This window comes from Chroicocephalus ridibundus, chromosome 6, assembly GCF_963924245.1.
Source record: "Chroicocephalus ridibundus chromosome 6, bChrRid1.1, whole genome shotgun sequence".
NCBI classification, from domain to species: domain Eukaryota; kingdom Metazoa; phylum Chordata; class Aves; order Charadriiformes; family Laridae; genus Chroicocephalus; species Chroicocephalus ridibundus.
In genome coordinates this window covers 20828129-20842605 of record NC_086289.1, presented here as the reverse complement: position 1 = coordinate 20842605, position 14477 = coordinate 20828129, and the positions used below count along the sequence as shown (strand labels likewise).

At 43.9% G+C, this 14477-nt stretch overlaps 1 protein-coding gene across 5 annotated transcripts in view; it reads right to left on the bottom strand.

Annotated features, from left to right (window-relative positions):
- Positions 1–2735: 2735 nt before the first annotated feature.
- Positions 2736–14477, bottom strand: part of ARHGAP22 (Rho GTPase activating protein 22) — a 158416-nt gene continuing 146674 nt past the window's right edge. For all 5 annotated transcript variants that reach the window (XM_063339200.1, XM_063339202.1, XM_063339201.1 and 2 more), the window contains 4 exons: positions 13677–13750; positions 11718–11839; positions 8014–8917; positions 2736–3898 (listed from right to left, as the gene is read on the bottom strand). In XM_063339200.1, coding sequence (XP_063195270.1) covers positions 3670–3898; positions 8014–8917; positions 11718–11839; positions 13677–13750 — 1329 coding nt within the window. In that variant the 3' untranslated portion in view covers positions 2736–3669. The remainder of the gene's footprint in view (positions 3899–8013; positions 8918–11717; positions 11840–13676; positions 13751–14477) is intronic.

Sequence of the window (14477 nt, the reverse complement as noted above, 5' to 3'; positions counted from 1 at the left end):
CTGGTGTTAATGGTGCTTAAAGTCCTTTCTCGTGTGTGAGCTCACTCATGGGCAAAGTGACGTGTTTCTTCCCTTTCTCCTTTCCCATGAGCTTTGGGTGTGCCACAGACTGTTCATACCAAGTGTGTAAGCAACTGCTGGGAATCTGTTCTTACATCCTTGCTGCCACCTCTAGCTGCCTTCTTGCCTGGAAATACAGCTGCTGAGCGCCTGCGATGCAGACAGAGGTAAGCCATGGGCCGTCCAGGGTCCAAAAGGAGAGCCCAGTCCCTCTGCCCTCAGGAGAATCTTTCTCAACACTGAGCTCAGAGAAGCCTGAAGGATTGATCCAGCTTCTGAAGAGCTCTTCCTGGAGTGCTAACCTGGGTGCCAGGACCACTTTCCTCACTGGCATCTCTTCTGTGGGGCTAAATCCTAAGATACTGCATTTCAGTGCCCTCCTTCCCAGCAGGGTCTCGGCACTTCTGTAACCAAAGACTTGAGGTGCCCTTGAGTTGCGTTTGTCGGTGTGCTGTTCCATTGCCCTTGCGTACACTTATAAGGACGAGGTGCTGTGACCGTGGGCAGTGCAGCGCAGCCTGCTGTGTTCCCCTGGACTAGCTATCTGTGATGCGCTCTTTAGGAATGTGGTGAGGCTCAGAAAGTCTCTTTTTTATTTGTGTATGTTAGCATAAATTGCAGCTGATTCCAAGTAATATATTAATATAGAGCAAGACCTGGGACAGTCTTAGCTCTGCCAGGGATTTGTCTGTGGGTGACTGAGTTTCTCAGAACTGAAACACTCCATAGAGCTGCTGGCTTGCATGGAACTCACTAGAGAATGTAGATAATTCAATAAACTAGCATTATTAATTTTCCTTTTCGTATTTGAAATGCCATGGAGACCTACAGAAATATTTTTTTTATTCTGTAATGCTGCTGTTTGGCTTTGGAGTTTTGTTTGTTTTTTTTTTAAAGCATACGCTTCTGTTGGATTTCTTTCACTGAAAATTTTTTACACTTTTTTGCTCGCAAATACTGGAAGGCTGGAAAGATTGCACAGATAGATACATTTTTACCATAGCTTTATCTATCTACCTGATTCTAGGAGCCTTTTGTTATATCTTATTGACACTAACAAACCTGTAGCTTTTAAACGCTTGCTAAGAAAGCTGGCACTTTAAACTGGGGGCTGTAATAAGCAAAAGTAATGAGCAGTGCTCCCTCAGGTCCGTGAAGCTGGCAAATGAAGTGGCAGGAAAGAGAGTAGAGAAACAGGGGTTAAAGCTAGGAAAGAGTGTGTCATCTTCCTCAAACAAGGGCATGGTATTCCATGAGGTTGTGCACAAGAGCACAAGCGTGTTCCCATTGCTCTCATAATTGCCCATGACAGGACATGAACGTTATGCTCCCGCTGCCGTGCTTTAGAGTTAACATCCTACCGTGGTGCATTTTAGCATGAACTGGGTAGTTTGCAGCTTCCTGGAGGCTTTATTTACTGCAGTGGATCATCTTCAAAAAGGACCTGAAACTTATTCCTCACAAAGAAGAGGAACGGGTGTTGCTGGTACACAACAGTCAACCGGGAAATGGTTAGTTCTATTAATCGGTTTGAGTGGATACCATTGCGTTTGTGATACTGAAAATAAGAATGCCAGGATAAAATGGATGCCAGGTAAAACAGGCAATCATATTCCTTGCAGGATCAGTTGTGACTGTCAGTAATGATACAAGGCGGGAGGTGGGAGGGTGGGAAAAAAGAGGAAAGGGCGATGCTAGTGCCTGCAGGTGGCAGGCTGCTCCCGCTGAACGCTCGGGTAGTGCCACGCTGCCTCACGCCAGGGGTAGTAAGGAATCCCGTGCAGCTGGATATTCTCGGAAGAAGGGAAAATGTCTTGAAATAACTGAATTAACTTTACCACCTTGTTTGACTTGTCTTATCCAGGAATAAAAAGGTTAAAATGTTTCTTTTTGCTCCCTTTAGTGGTTTGGGTTTCTATAGGGAGGAGCAGCGTTACAGTGAGGTAGAAACAAGGTAACTTCTAGATGTTTAAATACCTGGATATCTGTGAGATGATGAGGAGAGAGTCAATACTGAAAGGCGTACCATCTGCTGGTACGTAAAACAGCCATTCTAGGTTATTTACAGACAATGAGTTATATTCTTCTCTAGTAAGAAAAGACAGATTGAGATCATTTTTTCAAAATACTTAAGTAAAGCAAGAACCTTCACTACAGTCTGTACTTTCCCTGTAGCCAGTTCATGTTGTCGTGGCGCTTTTCTGTTAAAAATCTTTCTCCTCGGAGACTCCCAAGCTGCCTCAGCTGTCAAAGATACCTGCCGAGACAGAGCGAACAGTGCTGTGAGTGCTGGGCTGGCGAGCAGAGGGCAAGCTGAATCTGGTGAAACAATTCTCTGTGTGCAGGCTCCGCATGGCTCAGGGCGCTACAAACGTTACGTGGAACTTCTCAAAGAAGGTCCCCTTGAAGGGGAAGTCAGCCCTAGCAGCTAGTTATGGGAAATTACAGCTTCATTCTCATGATTTTTCTTTAGTAGAAGTAATGAGCTCAGGCTGCTGGGTTGTTTGCGATATTCCTCCTGTCCCCTCATCTCCCTGTGAACTAACAACAAAAATAAATCAGCTGGTGTCATGAGAAATGTTACAAGGCAGTTAAGTGTAAATTGTCCCAGGAAGGTTAAATATAGATCCCCACCCCCTTTAGTCCCTCTTCCCCTCCTTTTTCCCCCCTGCCAATTGCACTAGTTTCTCTTACCATAGGTTTTGCTATTAAAGTTTTATAGATAAAAAAACCCTCAGCCATTGGATGTGTTTTGATGATAAGAATCTTTCTTCTCCTACCTTGATGTCTGATCAGTACATATCAACTCACGAGATTTTTTTTTCTTGCAGCTAATTCTGCTCTTTTTTTGGCTCAGCAAACCCAGGTACCTACGGCAAAATGTGCATATTTAAAGTTCCACGGAATTTGTGTGTCCAATCTGATTATTATTCACATACAGTTTTAACAAGTTGCATTTTTGTGAAACACTGGAACTATTCAGTGGGTAAAGGACAATTTTAGTGACTTGTCAAGATTGTGGTGTCTTCAGCTCATTTGTAGACCTTGTTTTCACATTATCTTCATAAAATAACGCCACTTTAAGGAATAAGAAATTCGAACAAATTTTATGTAGAGAGTGGGGAGAAAAAACACCTCATTAAATCCATATGCTAAACCACATGGAATGTGGTGACACACTGGGGCTGCCGCCATCTTCCCAAGTGCAAGTTGTAGGAGGTCCCCAGCTCCAGGCTCAGCCCGTCCATCCGTTCTGGCCATCCCACCCACCTTGCAGGACTTTCCACTGTCCTTGAGCCAGCAAAAGGATGGTGCAGTCAGTCCGAAGATGGCAGCAGTACAGCTATGGAGAATAGTACCTTTTAATTTATGGATAAAAAGGGTGCCCACTCTCTTGGCAATCAGACATCTAAACTTTCAAGCATTATGCTTCGCAGTCTTTCCCAGCTGGCCCAAATACTACAGCACATGTAAAGACAAGAGAGCAAGTGTCACCAAGAGCACAATCAGTGTAGAATTACTCATGATACATGAGTATACCAGAACAAAACGTGCATTTTCACTGGTTTTGCCAGAAATATAATTTTCTATGCTGTACATCAGCTTGTCCTACTTGGGGACTTTAGCATTTCGGCTCCCAACAGTTAAACATCCTAATGTTGAAAAAAACTCTTCCATTTCCTTCTGCAGGAGGTGATTCCTCTTCTCAGCATCTTCACGAGCACGTTCGGAATTCCTCAGCTTTATCTCCAGCATCGTGTATTTCTTTCGTTCTTGGTCCAGTTCTTCTTCTAATCTAACCACTTGTTTCCTCAGGTCTGCACTTGTTTCTTCAATTCTTAGAACCAAAGGAGAGAAAGAGGGAGAAAAAAAAAAGAGCTTTTTATGTGGCTGGATAAATACTGCTCATAGCTACGATAAATATAAGTTATCTTCATTCTAAGAGGAAGTTCTAAAGGAGGGCACTAATTGCCGTTTCATTACTGTTGAGTTTAAAGGCAGAGACTGGAGCCTCCTCTGCTTGTGTCTTGAGAAAATATGCTCAAGTCTTACAAAACAATGCTCACTCTTGGGCAACAGCCTGAACATCTGAGGAGATGTATTAACTCCTCAGCCTGACTTCAAATATATAATTCCAAAATAATCTTTTAACCTCTATTTTCATCCCGATACCGTGTTTCCCTATACCGACATCCAGTACAGAGGAACATCTGTGGAGGTCAGGTAGGAATGAAGTCACGGTCCTTCGTTACCATCCATTTTATGGTATTTTCTGTAAAGTTTTTCACTGGCATTGGGGTGGGGGAATAAAAGTTTTTCATACTGCACAACATTTTACAAAAAACAACATTTCATATGAGGAAAAATCTGAAGAACAGACCTTCGTAAATTTGTGCACAAAGCTCTAATGCTTTTCTCTAAGGAGATCAAAGAACAAAGTTCATGACTTTTTGATTTGAAACAAGCGCAGAAGGCCCATCACTTGCTGTCCTCCCCATCATGTTTCCTAATTGCAAGACAGAGTAGTGGTGGTAATAGAGAGGAGGGACTATATCCAGATAGCAATTTATGATCACTAGAATATTCAGAAAGGGAAATTTTAAAAATTAGGCCTCTTTGTAGGAAAAGGGTCCCTTCTCTAGCTTTAGAAAAATTATTAAAAAAATAATCACCACCTATTAGGTTCATTGATCAGTATAATACCCAACTCTGAAGCAGGAGTGCCTGGCTCCCCTGTGAAACATGAAAGGGTTATCTTTAGACAGGGGCAATTATGCAGGCAATGCAGCGCAGCCCCTTAAACTGTTCCTTCACATGCAGCTTAGGATGACATTACGATCATTGTCACAACTTTCACAACAAATTAGGGAAGCCACACGCAGGTGCCCTGATCACAAAGTCCAGCAGCCCAACAGCTGCACTGGTTGAGTGAACAGATACGTGTAGCTTCTCTGCAAAAAAGTGTCCCTCTCAATTCAAGGCACAATTTTATCACCTTCTCTCTTCTGAAGCCGGGATACTTCCCCTCCCCCCCCCCCCCCACACCTTTTATAACATTTTTGTTACATCCTACAGCTCTGAGCTACCAATTTAAATTTTTCCACCACAAAGTTTAGGGGTCAGCTACAGGCGCCTAGACCAGCTGTCCATGCTCTGCATTGCATAGGGTCACAGTACTTAGTGCCTTTCTTCATACACAACATTAACAGACCTCTCCAAGATACTTCCAGTTTCTTAAGAGTCCCAGGTGGTAAACTTGAATTACTGAAACTCAGCAGAGAATGCCTGATAATTATACTACCCTTGAGGGAGAAATGCTCTGGAACAGACTGGTTACAGGAAGGCCATAAAACTTGCCTCCCTCTGACTAAGAGAGAGAAAACGGGCAGTTGATGATGATAAATAACAGCTTTTCCATCAGCAAGTGTTCCTTACCTCTGCCCCAGGCAGATACCGACTCTGCTTTCCCTCCGCTTACGTATGTGCCAACAAAAAGCTCATATTCCTTCATTAAAACATGCCCTGCTACACACACTGTAGTTCTGCAAACCACACAAGCACACATACAATTGTAAAGGAACTAATTATTACTTTTGGGGACTAAATTACCTTCGATAAAATAAAGCTACTGAGGCAGCCCAAAGTTTTCCTGCTAAGTGGCCTCCCTTCTTTGCTAGTTAGCTCCTGTCTTTCCAAAGGAGCAGACTTTCACGCAGTCTCAAAAGGAACATATTTTTCCACATGTAAATTGCTGCAGATGTAGTAAAAACATTGCAAAATTTTTGAGAGCTGAAAAACTTGGCTTGAAATTCTCAGACTTGACAGCAAGATCCTTCGGGCTGTAATCCTGAACAGCTGGAGTCATCCTGTTTAATACAAAAAGGCAGTGATTGCATCTTGCCTGGTTTTATGGAACTGTTAGTTCATTAGGCATTTTCCTCTTAGCTACTTTGCCCTGTGAGACCTGGCCAATTTATAGCCCTCCCCTCCAGCCAGGGTGCCCTGTCCCTGGCGAGCTGCAGGGGAGAGGCAGGTGTTAGAACTGGAGCACCTGAAACTGCTCAACAGCTGGAATGAAGAACAGGTCTTTCCTGGACGTCCCTGATCTCAACAGCTGAAGGCCCCATTGGAACAGTTTTACTGATAAGAGGTGGAAAGCCATCTCTTTCCCCCTGGCAGCAGGAAAAATTGTGCATATACACATTTCCAAGTTTTGCAGCCTGCTCTCCTTTCTGTTTATTACTCTGGATCCTTGCAACAAGGCTTGGCAGGGCAGCTCTGCAGAATTAAATGCAAGGCACATACCCTCATTTCCCTTCCATTCCGCATCAGGAGGACGTCTAAAAAAACCAAAATAAGCCATGAACTACCATCCCTCCCTCCTTCACAGACCTTTTCCAACACACCATGCTGGTGTGTTGGAACAACTGGCGGTGATGTTCTCATCAGCTCTTCTACCTAGAACACAACAAGGCGGGAGTAAGCCTTTATGTTAGGTGGGAACTGAAACTGCTACAAGGCTCGAATCTCCTTCCAGCTTCACACACCAAGGCAGTACAATGCAGGAGGCAGAGACGCTGCAGAGGTTGCCAAGGCACCACCATAGGAAATCATAAAATAAAGCAGGATGGTAGCATGTGAAATTCCTACCCTAACAGCTGGCCCACTCAAAGAGATCACAGTTCAGATACGTTTTTAGGAAATGACTTTAACAAGAAAAAGGAGGCAACAAACGTAGCCTAAAGCTGTGCTATGCAATCCCTACAAACAGTTATATGTGCTTTTGGTACCGTGTTTGGGATACTGATTGGAAATTGAGGCAGGTAAATGCTACCAGAGTTTTAATAATTGAAGGAGTATAAATTATGACCTTAACAGACAAAAAAAGCTGAGAACTTAACTATTTGTAAGAAATGGGACTACAGCCCTTCTTCAGTGCAAAGTACCAGTGCTGCAGAGCCCAGGCCAGTGATGACTCTTCTGTATGATAAGATGGTGTGCAATTTTGCATATAGCTGTATATTAAGCAACAATACTTCATGCACATATTTCTCTGAGTACTTGCCTGAAAGTCATTCTATTAAGCACTTACACTCATAAAACCTCGTATACTAACTCACACAAATGAATACCTATGACTTCCTAGTTATTAATACTTTCTACTTCCTAAGCCCCTGCCCTCACACACATCTCTCCTGAAAACTGGAACTTTTGTGAGCACAGATGTACAGTACAGCACCAGCAGCTGCAGTTGTGCAAGTAAACATCAGAGTGGGAAAAGAACTACACAATTCATGGATCTGCCGTACAACGAGCACCTTGCTGCTACTTTGGGTCAGTGCCTGGCCACGTGAGCAAAAGGACCACTGCAAGTACATCAAAAATCAAAAGCGAGGTTTCTAGAAGTTCAACACCAAAGGGCTGCTGAAAAAGCTGTAACTGAGATGCAGCATCACCACCACAACCAAAAAAACCCACCCAGAGAACAGTCAAGATCAGTTTCTTGAAGAATGTTTCTGTTGGGAAAAGCAGCAAGAAACCCTGAATTTCAGACTGATTTGGTACAAATCTCAGCACCTGCACAGTTCCTTGTTGAGGCCTGACTATCCTGGGTCCCAATCCCTCCCTCCAAGATGTTTTCTTTGCTGTTTCTCTCAGGACACCAAGAAAGAGCAGACTTTGCCATTACCTGTGCAGTTCCAGTGAAAACATAGAATGTGAAATATTGGAATTCCCTGTGTGATGGAAATCACGTTTTTTGGATTCTCTTAGATCAGAGAGTGAAAAGTTGCATTTAGATAGTAGTGAGGAAAGAACAGAACCAAATCTGCTGTCTCCCAACCCCAAACTCCAGGTCTGAGAACCTGATACGCTTGGTAGCCCACACCCGTGTTCAAACAGGGGTAATGCTGACAGACGACTTCCTTGTCCCCCCCCCGCAGATGACATTACCTTTTGATACTAGTCTCATACTCAGTCCTCTGTTTGCTCAGTTCTGTCTTTAGCTCCACCACCAAGCTCTGTAAGGCCTTAGAGCATTTCAGAGAGTCTCTGGAAGCTGCAGCCGGGTTGCTCTGTTCGCTGCTGCTGCTGCTGCATGCGTCAAACCTGTCGATGCTGTTCTCCAGATCTGCAGTCTTGACCTCACTCTGAGACAGCGAGCCCTGAGTTACCCACTCGGTTTTGAGAGAGCTTAAAGCAGAAGAGTCACTGGCCCGGCAGGCTGGGCAGCTGCTGACCGAGTCCATCACGGAGATTTCACACGATGATGTAGACCATGTGGTGCTGGCCATACTGTGTGTGCTGAGGGAGAGGCTGGACGAAGGGACGTTGTCATAGGTAGAGAGTCTCTGGGAAGAACACGAGTCTTTCACTCGCTCCCCAGAGGCTGTCCGGCGATGGCCTCGGAGGGAGTACAGTCCATTCATCAGCCAGTTCCCACTGGAGGAGAGGTTGGGGATATCTAAGGATGAGCTGCCCAGCTTTGGACTCACAGACCGTGCTCCCTGCTGGCGGAAGGAGTATTTCCACGGAGGCAGCGTCTGCACTTTTTTACTGGGGCTAGTGGCAGGCTGTGGCAATTTGCCACTGTGCTCTGAAGGCGTGTTTTTCACTGCAGGTCCAGGAGTGGCCTCTAGTGCCACAGCATTGCTCGAAGGCAAATCAGCGGGGCTGGGAATGCTGTTCTCTGACCTGCTGTCCTCCCCGTCCTCCTCAGAGATCCACTCCACGGTACTGCGCTGACGAACAGGTCTGATTTCCAGCTGGCTCCCTGGCACATCTGCCTGGGGAACAGCAAAAATTCGGCCCTGTTCACTTATCAGCACTGTCATCAGGTGCTGAACTAGTGAGGTGCCTGTGGGGAGAAAAAAAGGCAAGCAGTTGATGAGACATGGAAGACCTCAGACACTCACCCCGTGTCTGTGAGATGCCCTGTGAGCTCCTTGTGAGGCAGGCCTGTGGCCACCATGCACTGCAATGGGTCTGCACAAACAACTGCTCTGGGCCTTTCTTTCTGTACAGGACTGCGAGAGACAGGAATCGTTCCCTTTGCTGGAAACGGGGACTGTGAAGGATGTAGGTGTCAGTCCAGCTCATGAGTGTAGCTGACTAGCAGAGTACAGGTGATCACTAGCAATGATTAATAAATGTGCATGCTTAAGGACACCTTTGAGGATGACAGAGGAGGAGGACACCTGGAAAACAGGGCCACACCAAGTCATGGGGTTCAGAGCCAGCCATCAATCTCAGTGTTTGCATCCATGCAGGACAGCACAGACCTGTGAAGAGATGCATGCCGGATCCTGAACACACTAACCTATTCGCTGGGATAAAGCACCTCCTCTGTCCAGCTTCCAAAACCAGCGGGTTTCCACAACTACGTTGCATCCAGTTTCACAGTCTTAACAGACTCAGAGCTAGTGTTTATAGAAGAACCAGAAATTTCAGCTGAGGCTTTCTGCTGCACTCAGTGTATAGAGAAACTTGCAGAAAGTATGACATCTGTATGATGCGTGCACCTGCAGAGGGTGTACAGCAAGTACAGAAAGTACTTGCAATTATTTAAATCCACATAAATGAGTTGTCATTGTTTGGCAGTAGTGGAGTAGACCATTATAAACTAACAGCGAACACCACTTACCAAACCTAATACAAAGCACTTTCTACAAAAGAGGAAAACCTTAAAAAGAGTGAACATGTAATTCTATCTTTACGTATTGTCTGAAATAGGGAATAAGACTAACATACTCAGGGGTTCAAGATAAGAGCTTGAATTCAATAATGCGGCTTCAGCCTGATAGAAAGAGGTACTGAGCTCACCTACAACTTCTATTTTATGTCTGTGAAAGCAGGGGGAGAAATAAAACTCTGAAGATAAGGGCATTCCTAACAATTCATCTGTCAAACTTCAGATATATCTATTTGAAATTCATGGTTTAAATTGGAAGAGAAACACAATTAAAGTGCTTCTTGTTAAGAACTGGCAGCAGTATTTTTCTGTTATCAGTTGATTCAGCAGATCCACCTTACCCTGAAGCTAAAAAAAATTTATTGAGAGTCTTTCCACTTCTCCATTATTTCTATTTAACCAATCTTCTATCCTCAACTAACAATAAAACAAAACACTGCCATTGCTGTTGCTTATGAGTATAATGATTAAGTCTAAAAATCCAGTCACCAGTTCCCCGTTCTTCTACAATTCTGGTAATACAGAATTCCAGGTCAGGTCACTGTATTGTTTTTATCTGATGATTAGGAGAGACCATGAGACCACAGCATCTGTGGCACCTGGGCACCTACAGGCAGTACAAGCACCTCTGCCATCAGCTGAACTGCATAATGAAATGCCTGAGGTGAACTGAACCCAAACTTGACATCTGCACCAACTGAACAAAAAGCATGCTGTTGGCCAAGGCTGTAAGATTCTTATCAACGCTGGCCAACTGGCCACTAGGGGAAGTCACAGCATCACACAACAGATCGAGGTTTCTGCCATCCCCACCTTCATAATACTGAATAACCCAGCATCTGCTCTTGCACTCCCTTTTCCTCCTCCCCACGTTTTTATACCTTCCCCACTTTGAGGGGAAGATCTCAGAATCTACCCTTAATAATATGGACCAGATCTCTGTGTCAGGTTGAGTCCCTGAACAACTACAGCATGTCAGGCCATGCTCTGGAGCTGGCCTGTTACCTTATAGTGAGTTGCCATCTGTGGGGCACACATCTGCTGTGCCTTTCAGAGGTCACTTGTGCAGCGCTAAAGACACGGCTGCTGCTAAGATGTGATAATGCTGATGTTCTGTGAAGGATTTCCATCACACAAGACACCACGTCAGCTGTCCCCTACAGCTAGGGAGCAGTGCCAGGGCTGAGTTCAGACATCCTGGGGGCACAGCATCTCCACCTGTGCCTAATGCTGGATGAATCCATCAATTCTTTTTCCAAGCTTGCCAAGATCCCACAAAACTTGATGCACATACCCTGCTAAAACTTGCATGACAATAGTTGTGCTCCAGTGCCACCTGGGAGAGGGGCTATAGTGTCAGCCAGACAGAGATCATACCCTGGGCATCTCCTGACCCATATGGAGGTAGATAATTTTCAAGCTTCAGATTTTTACATCCAAAATTAAGTGTTTTTCAACTTATTCCTCAGGTTCTGTGAAGTTCTGACCCATACACAGCCTGCTTAGACCACAACAATTCTAAGACACCTAGTTATGGCCACTGTGTCACAGCAAAAATGACAGTACCTGTTCCATTGTGGACTGGATGTCCTTTACAGGGAGCTGTCTAACCACCAAAATGCACCAATACTACATGATAGCAGTTTGGTACTTAAGCACGGTCCTGAAGAACGCCTGACTTTTCATTTTAGCAGTGGGTTCAAAGAGAGTTTCACAAAACAACGTAGAAGAGGGCAGAGGCATTTCCATGTGGTGGAGGGGATAGACACTCCCCAACCAGCGGTGAGTGGGATAACAGAGGCTGACTGGTACATCTCCTCACAGGCACTGATGAAAGTGATTGCTTGACTTGTTCCTGACTGTGCAGTCATGTAATAGAGCTACCAATGAATGTATGACTTTCAACATCATACTCTTACAGCTCCAAAACACAGGTGTTGTGTTATCTCACACAAATAGTACCTACCTTCCATCATGGTCACTGGATCTTCCATTTTGGGCCGTAATATATTTGGTCCAAACACTGTAGCCAGGTTCTGGACACTCATCTTGTTAACGCTGGAGTGAGCCTGAACTTCATCAAGGAACCTTGAAAAGCCCCCCCAGAAAAATCAAAGGAGAGGAATAATAAGTCACTTCTCAGACTGTAGGCATTCTGGGGCAGGAACAGTTTTGTCTTGTGTTTATACAACCCTAATACCTGAAATGCTTCTAGGGACTAATGCAGCTTAGATACTCAGTAATAACCCCAGATCCCCCCTAGTGTATGAACACGAGAGGACAGGATGGTTTCTGACAGCCTGCCAGGGATCCTGCCTTTTACTGTGTATGAAAAAACATTTTCACATTTTTATAGGAATTCTTCAATTACACAGATTGACTTCTGCCAGTTTTCACTTACAGATATAAAAGACGTAAAAAGACCTTTCACTCATCTCCTTATCCTAGAACTTGCAGCCTGTGGGAAGAGCTTTGTTGCTTGAATCTAACAAAATTCAGATAAAGAGGTGGCCCAAATGCTTCTTATGAATGCATCGACTGGGCAAACGTCAACACAAGAAAAAGATCATGCAAGCCAAAGACAGCACATGAACAAATCCAGACAGACTGGCTATCCATACGTATAAGCTGGAAATCAGCAGAAAGTTTCTAACAGTTAATGTTTTTGTAATTTGGAACAGCCTCCCAATAGGAGCTGTAGTAAGAGAAAGGCTGTAACAAACACCTAAATAGCTCGTACATAATTAGCCAAGTTGTAGAAAGGACTATATGGTAACCTACAATAGCAGGAAAGAGGACTCAGTGGCCTCAAAAGTGAACAGTCTCAGTCTGTCTGTATTGTTTCCTAAACTGTTGTAAATTTTTGGATGATTGGATGGGTTTTGGCAGGGAAAAAGTTTCCTTGTCATTCTGCACTACTTGGCAAATTTCTGAATGCTCCTACTTGCAGTAAGACTTTTCTAGGCACTCCCTTTTTTTCTGCGGCGTTGCCCTGTAGCGGACGCTATGCTGAGACACAAGAATCCTGTTTTCTTCACTAAGTCAAAAAAAAAAAATCTGTTTGCCTTTCTTTTCCTCAGTTCTTCACTTAGAAACATGTATAATTATATTCCCCTGCCTCAGCCATTCATGTTATGAGGTGCTCAGATATTACAACAAATGGCTATAGAAGTACATAGTGAGGCAAAATAAATTTTTTTAAGCATTCAAAAAATACATTTCAGAAATGCTATCTGTCTGTACACTTGGGAAGGGCTTGACTTCTCTTGAATTAAGTCATGGGCTTCAATGTCAGTGTTTGTGTCTACTGCTTGCTCCAGATGTGCAAATCCCACTGATCATAAAGGGACTAACTACCACGGAGACTAGAATACAGCATGAAGTTCACTATGCTGTAACTAGGGTAACAGTTCGTTCCAGCTCCCAAAACACATTCCAGCCCACTTTGCAAAAACTGGGAGAGTCAGCAGAGAGATGAGGGAGACAAGGCTGCAGAGTCCCTGGTACTCCAAGGGGAAGCCACTCCCAACCACACTTCCAAACCCGAGCTGAGGCCAGACTGGCTATTCTGACTGCATCTGCTACTCAGCTTCTGTCATAAGTCTTCCAAGTGTGCAGTACCTGGAAAAAATGTCTTTCTTTACTGGTCTTTAAGTGCTTCTGAAATAAACAATATAATATATTAGTATCATTCATACCTGCTGCCAAGGCTGTGGGTGACAGCAATTTGCTTGGCTGATGCTCTTGGATAAACCAAGAGCTTCCTTCAGGCAGGCTGCATGTTCACCTCCACATTTTTATAGGAGTACTAACTTACATGTAAGTGATGTTTGAATATTCATGCTTTCACAGTAAATTATTTGCATATAAGACTGAACCTCACAAAACTTGGTGACTTTTTCAAGTGTTAATTAATTTCACTTACTTGCATATGTATTTGAGGAGGTTGTAGTTGGCTTGGGGCAAATTCTTCACCTGTTTAACCAGTTCCTGGGTACCCTGAGGGACAGGAAAAACAAGAAGGAGAGCTATTAATATAAATGATGCAAAGCAGAGGTGACTTTCTTTGGTACTACAAAGTCCTCTTTCCAGAATCAAACCGTAAACAACAGGTAATAGCACCAGCAGGCTTTGCTTTAAAGAAGTCATCCAGTGTGTTGTGCCTTACCAAAATCACAGTCTCCAGAACCTGATTCAGGTCTCAAAATCAGTGGAAATCCTCCTGTCAGCTTTAATGGTTGATGAGAAGCCTTCAATTAGCGAGGCCTGCTAGTCTTCAAAGTCTGCCCACTGGCATTTCTATAGATGTATCAGCAAACGTGCCTTTTCAGCACCTGGCCTGTTTGAAACTTTGAGACATTGAGTGTAGTATAAACTGCTCAACTGTATATAGTTATATACTATATATATAGTATATAATGCTCAACTGAGCAGAGTTTTTTCTTAAAAAAGCTAAACAACATTCCAATTCAACTACCTCCTTTTTAATTACTTACTTCCATTTGCAGTCATTATGAGCTGTGACATACTTCCTCATAAAATCTCTGTCTTTACATTAAAACGTAAGATGAGACATCCGCTGCAGGAATGACTTAAAACCCTGAAGCTACTTAAATCGTCTAATGAAAAACTCTGACTCAGAAAGCTATTGTCCTTCCACAGTCCAAAGCATCATTTGCTTGTTCCTGTTAATGCTGCAGTTGCCCTGGAGTTTTGCTTATTTTTT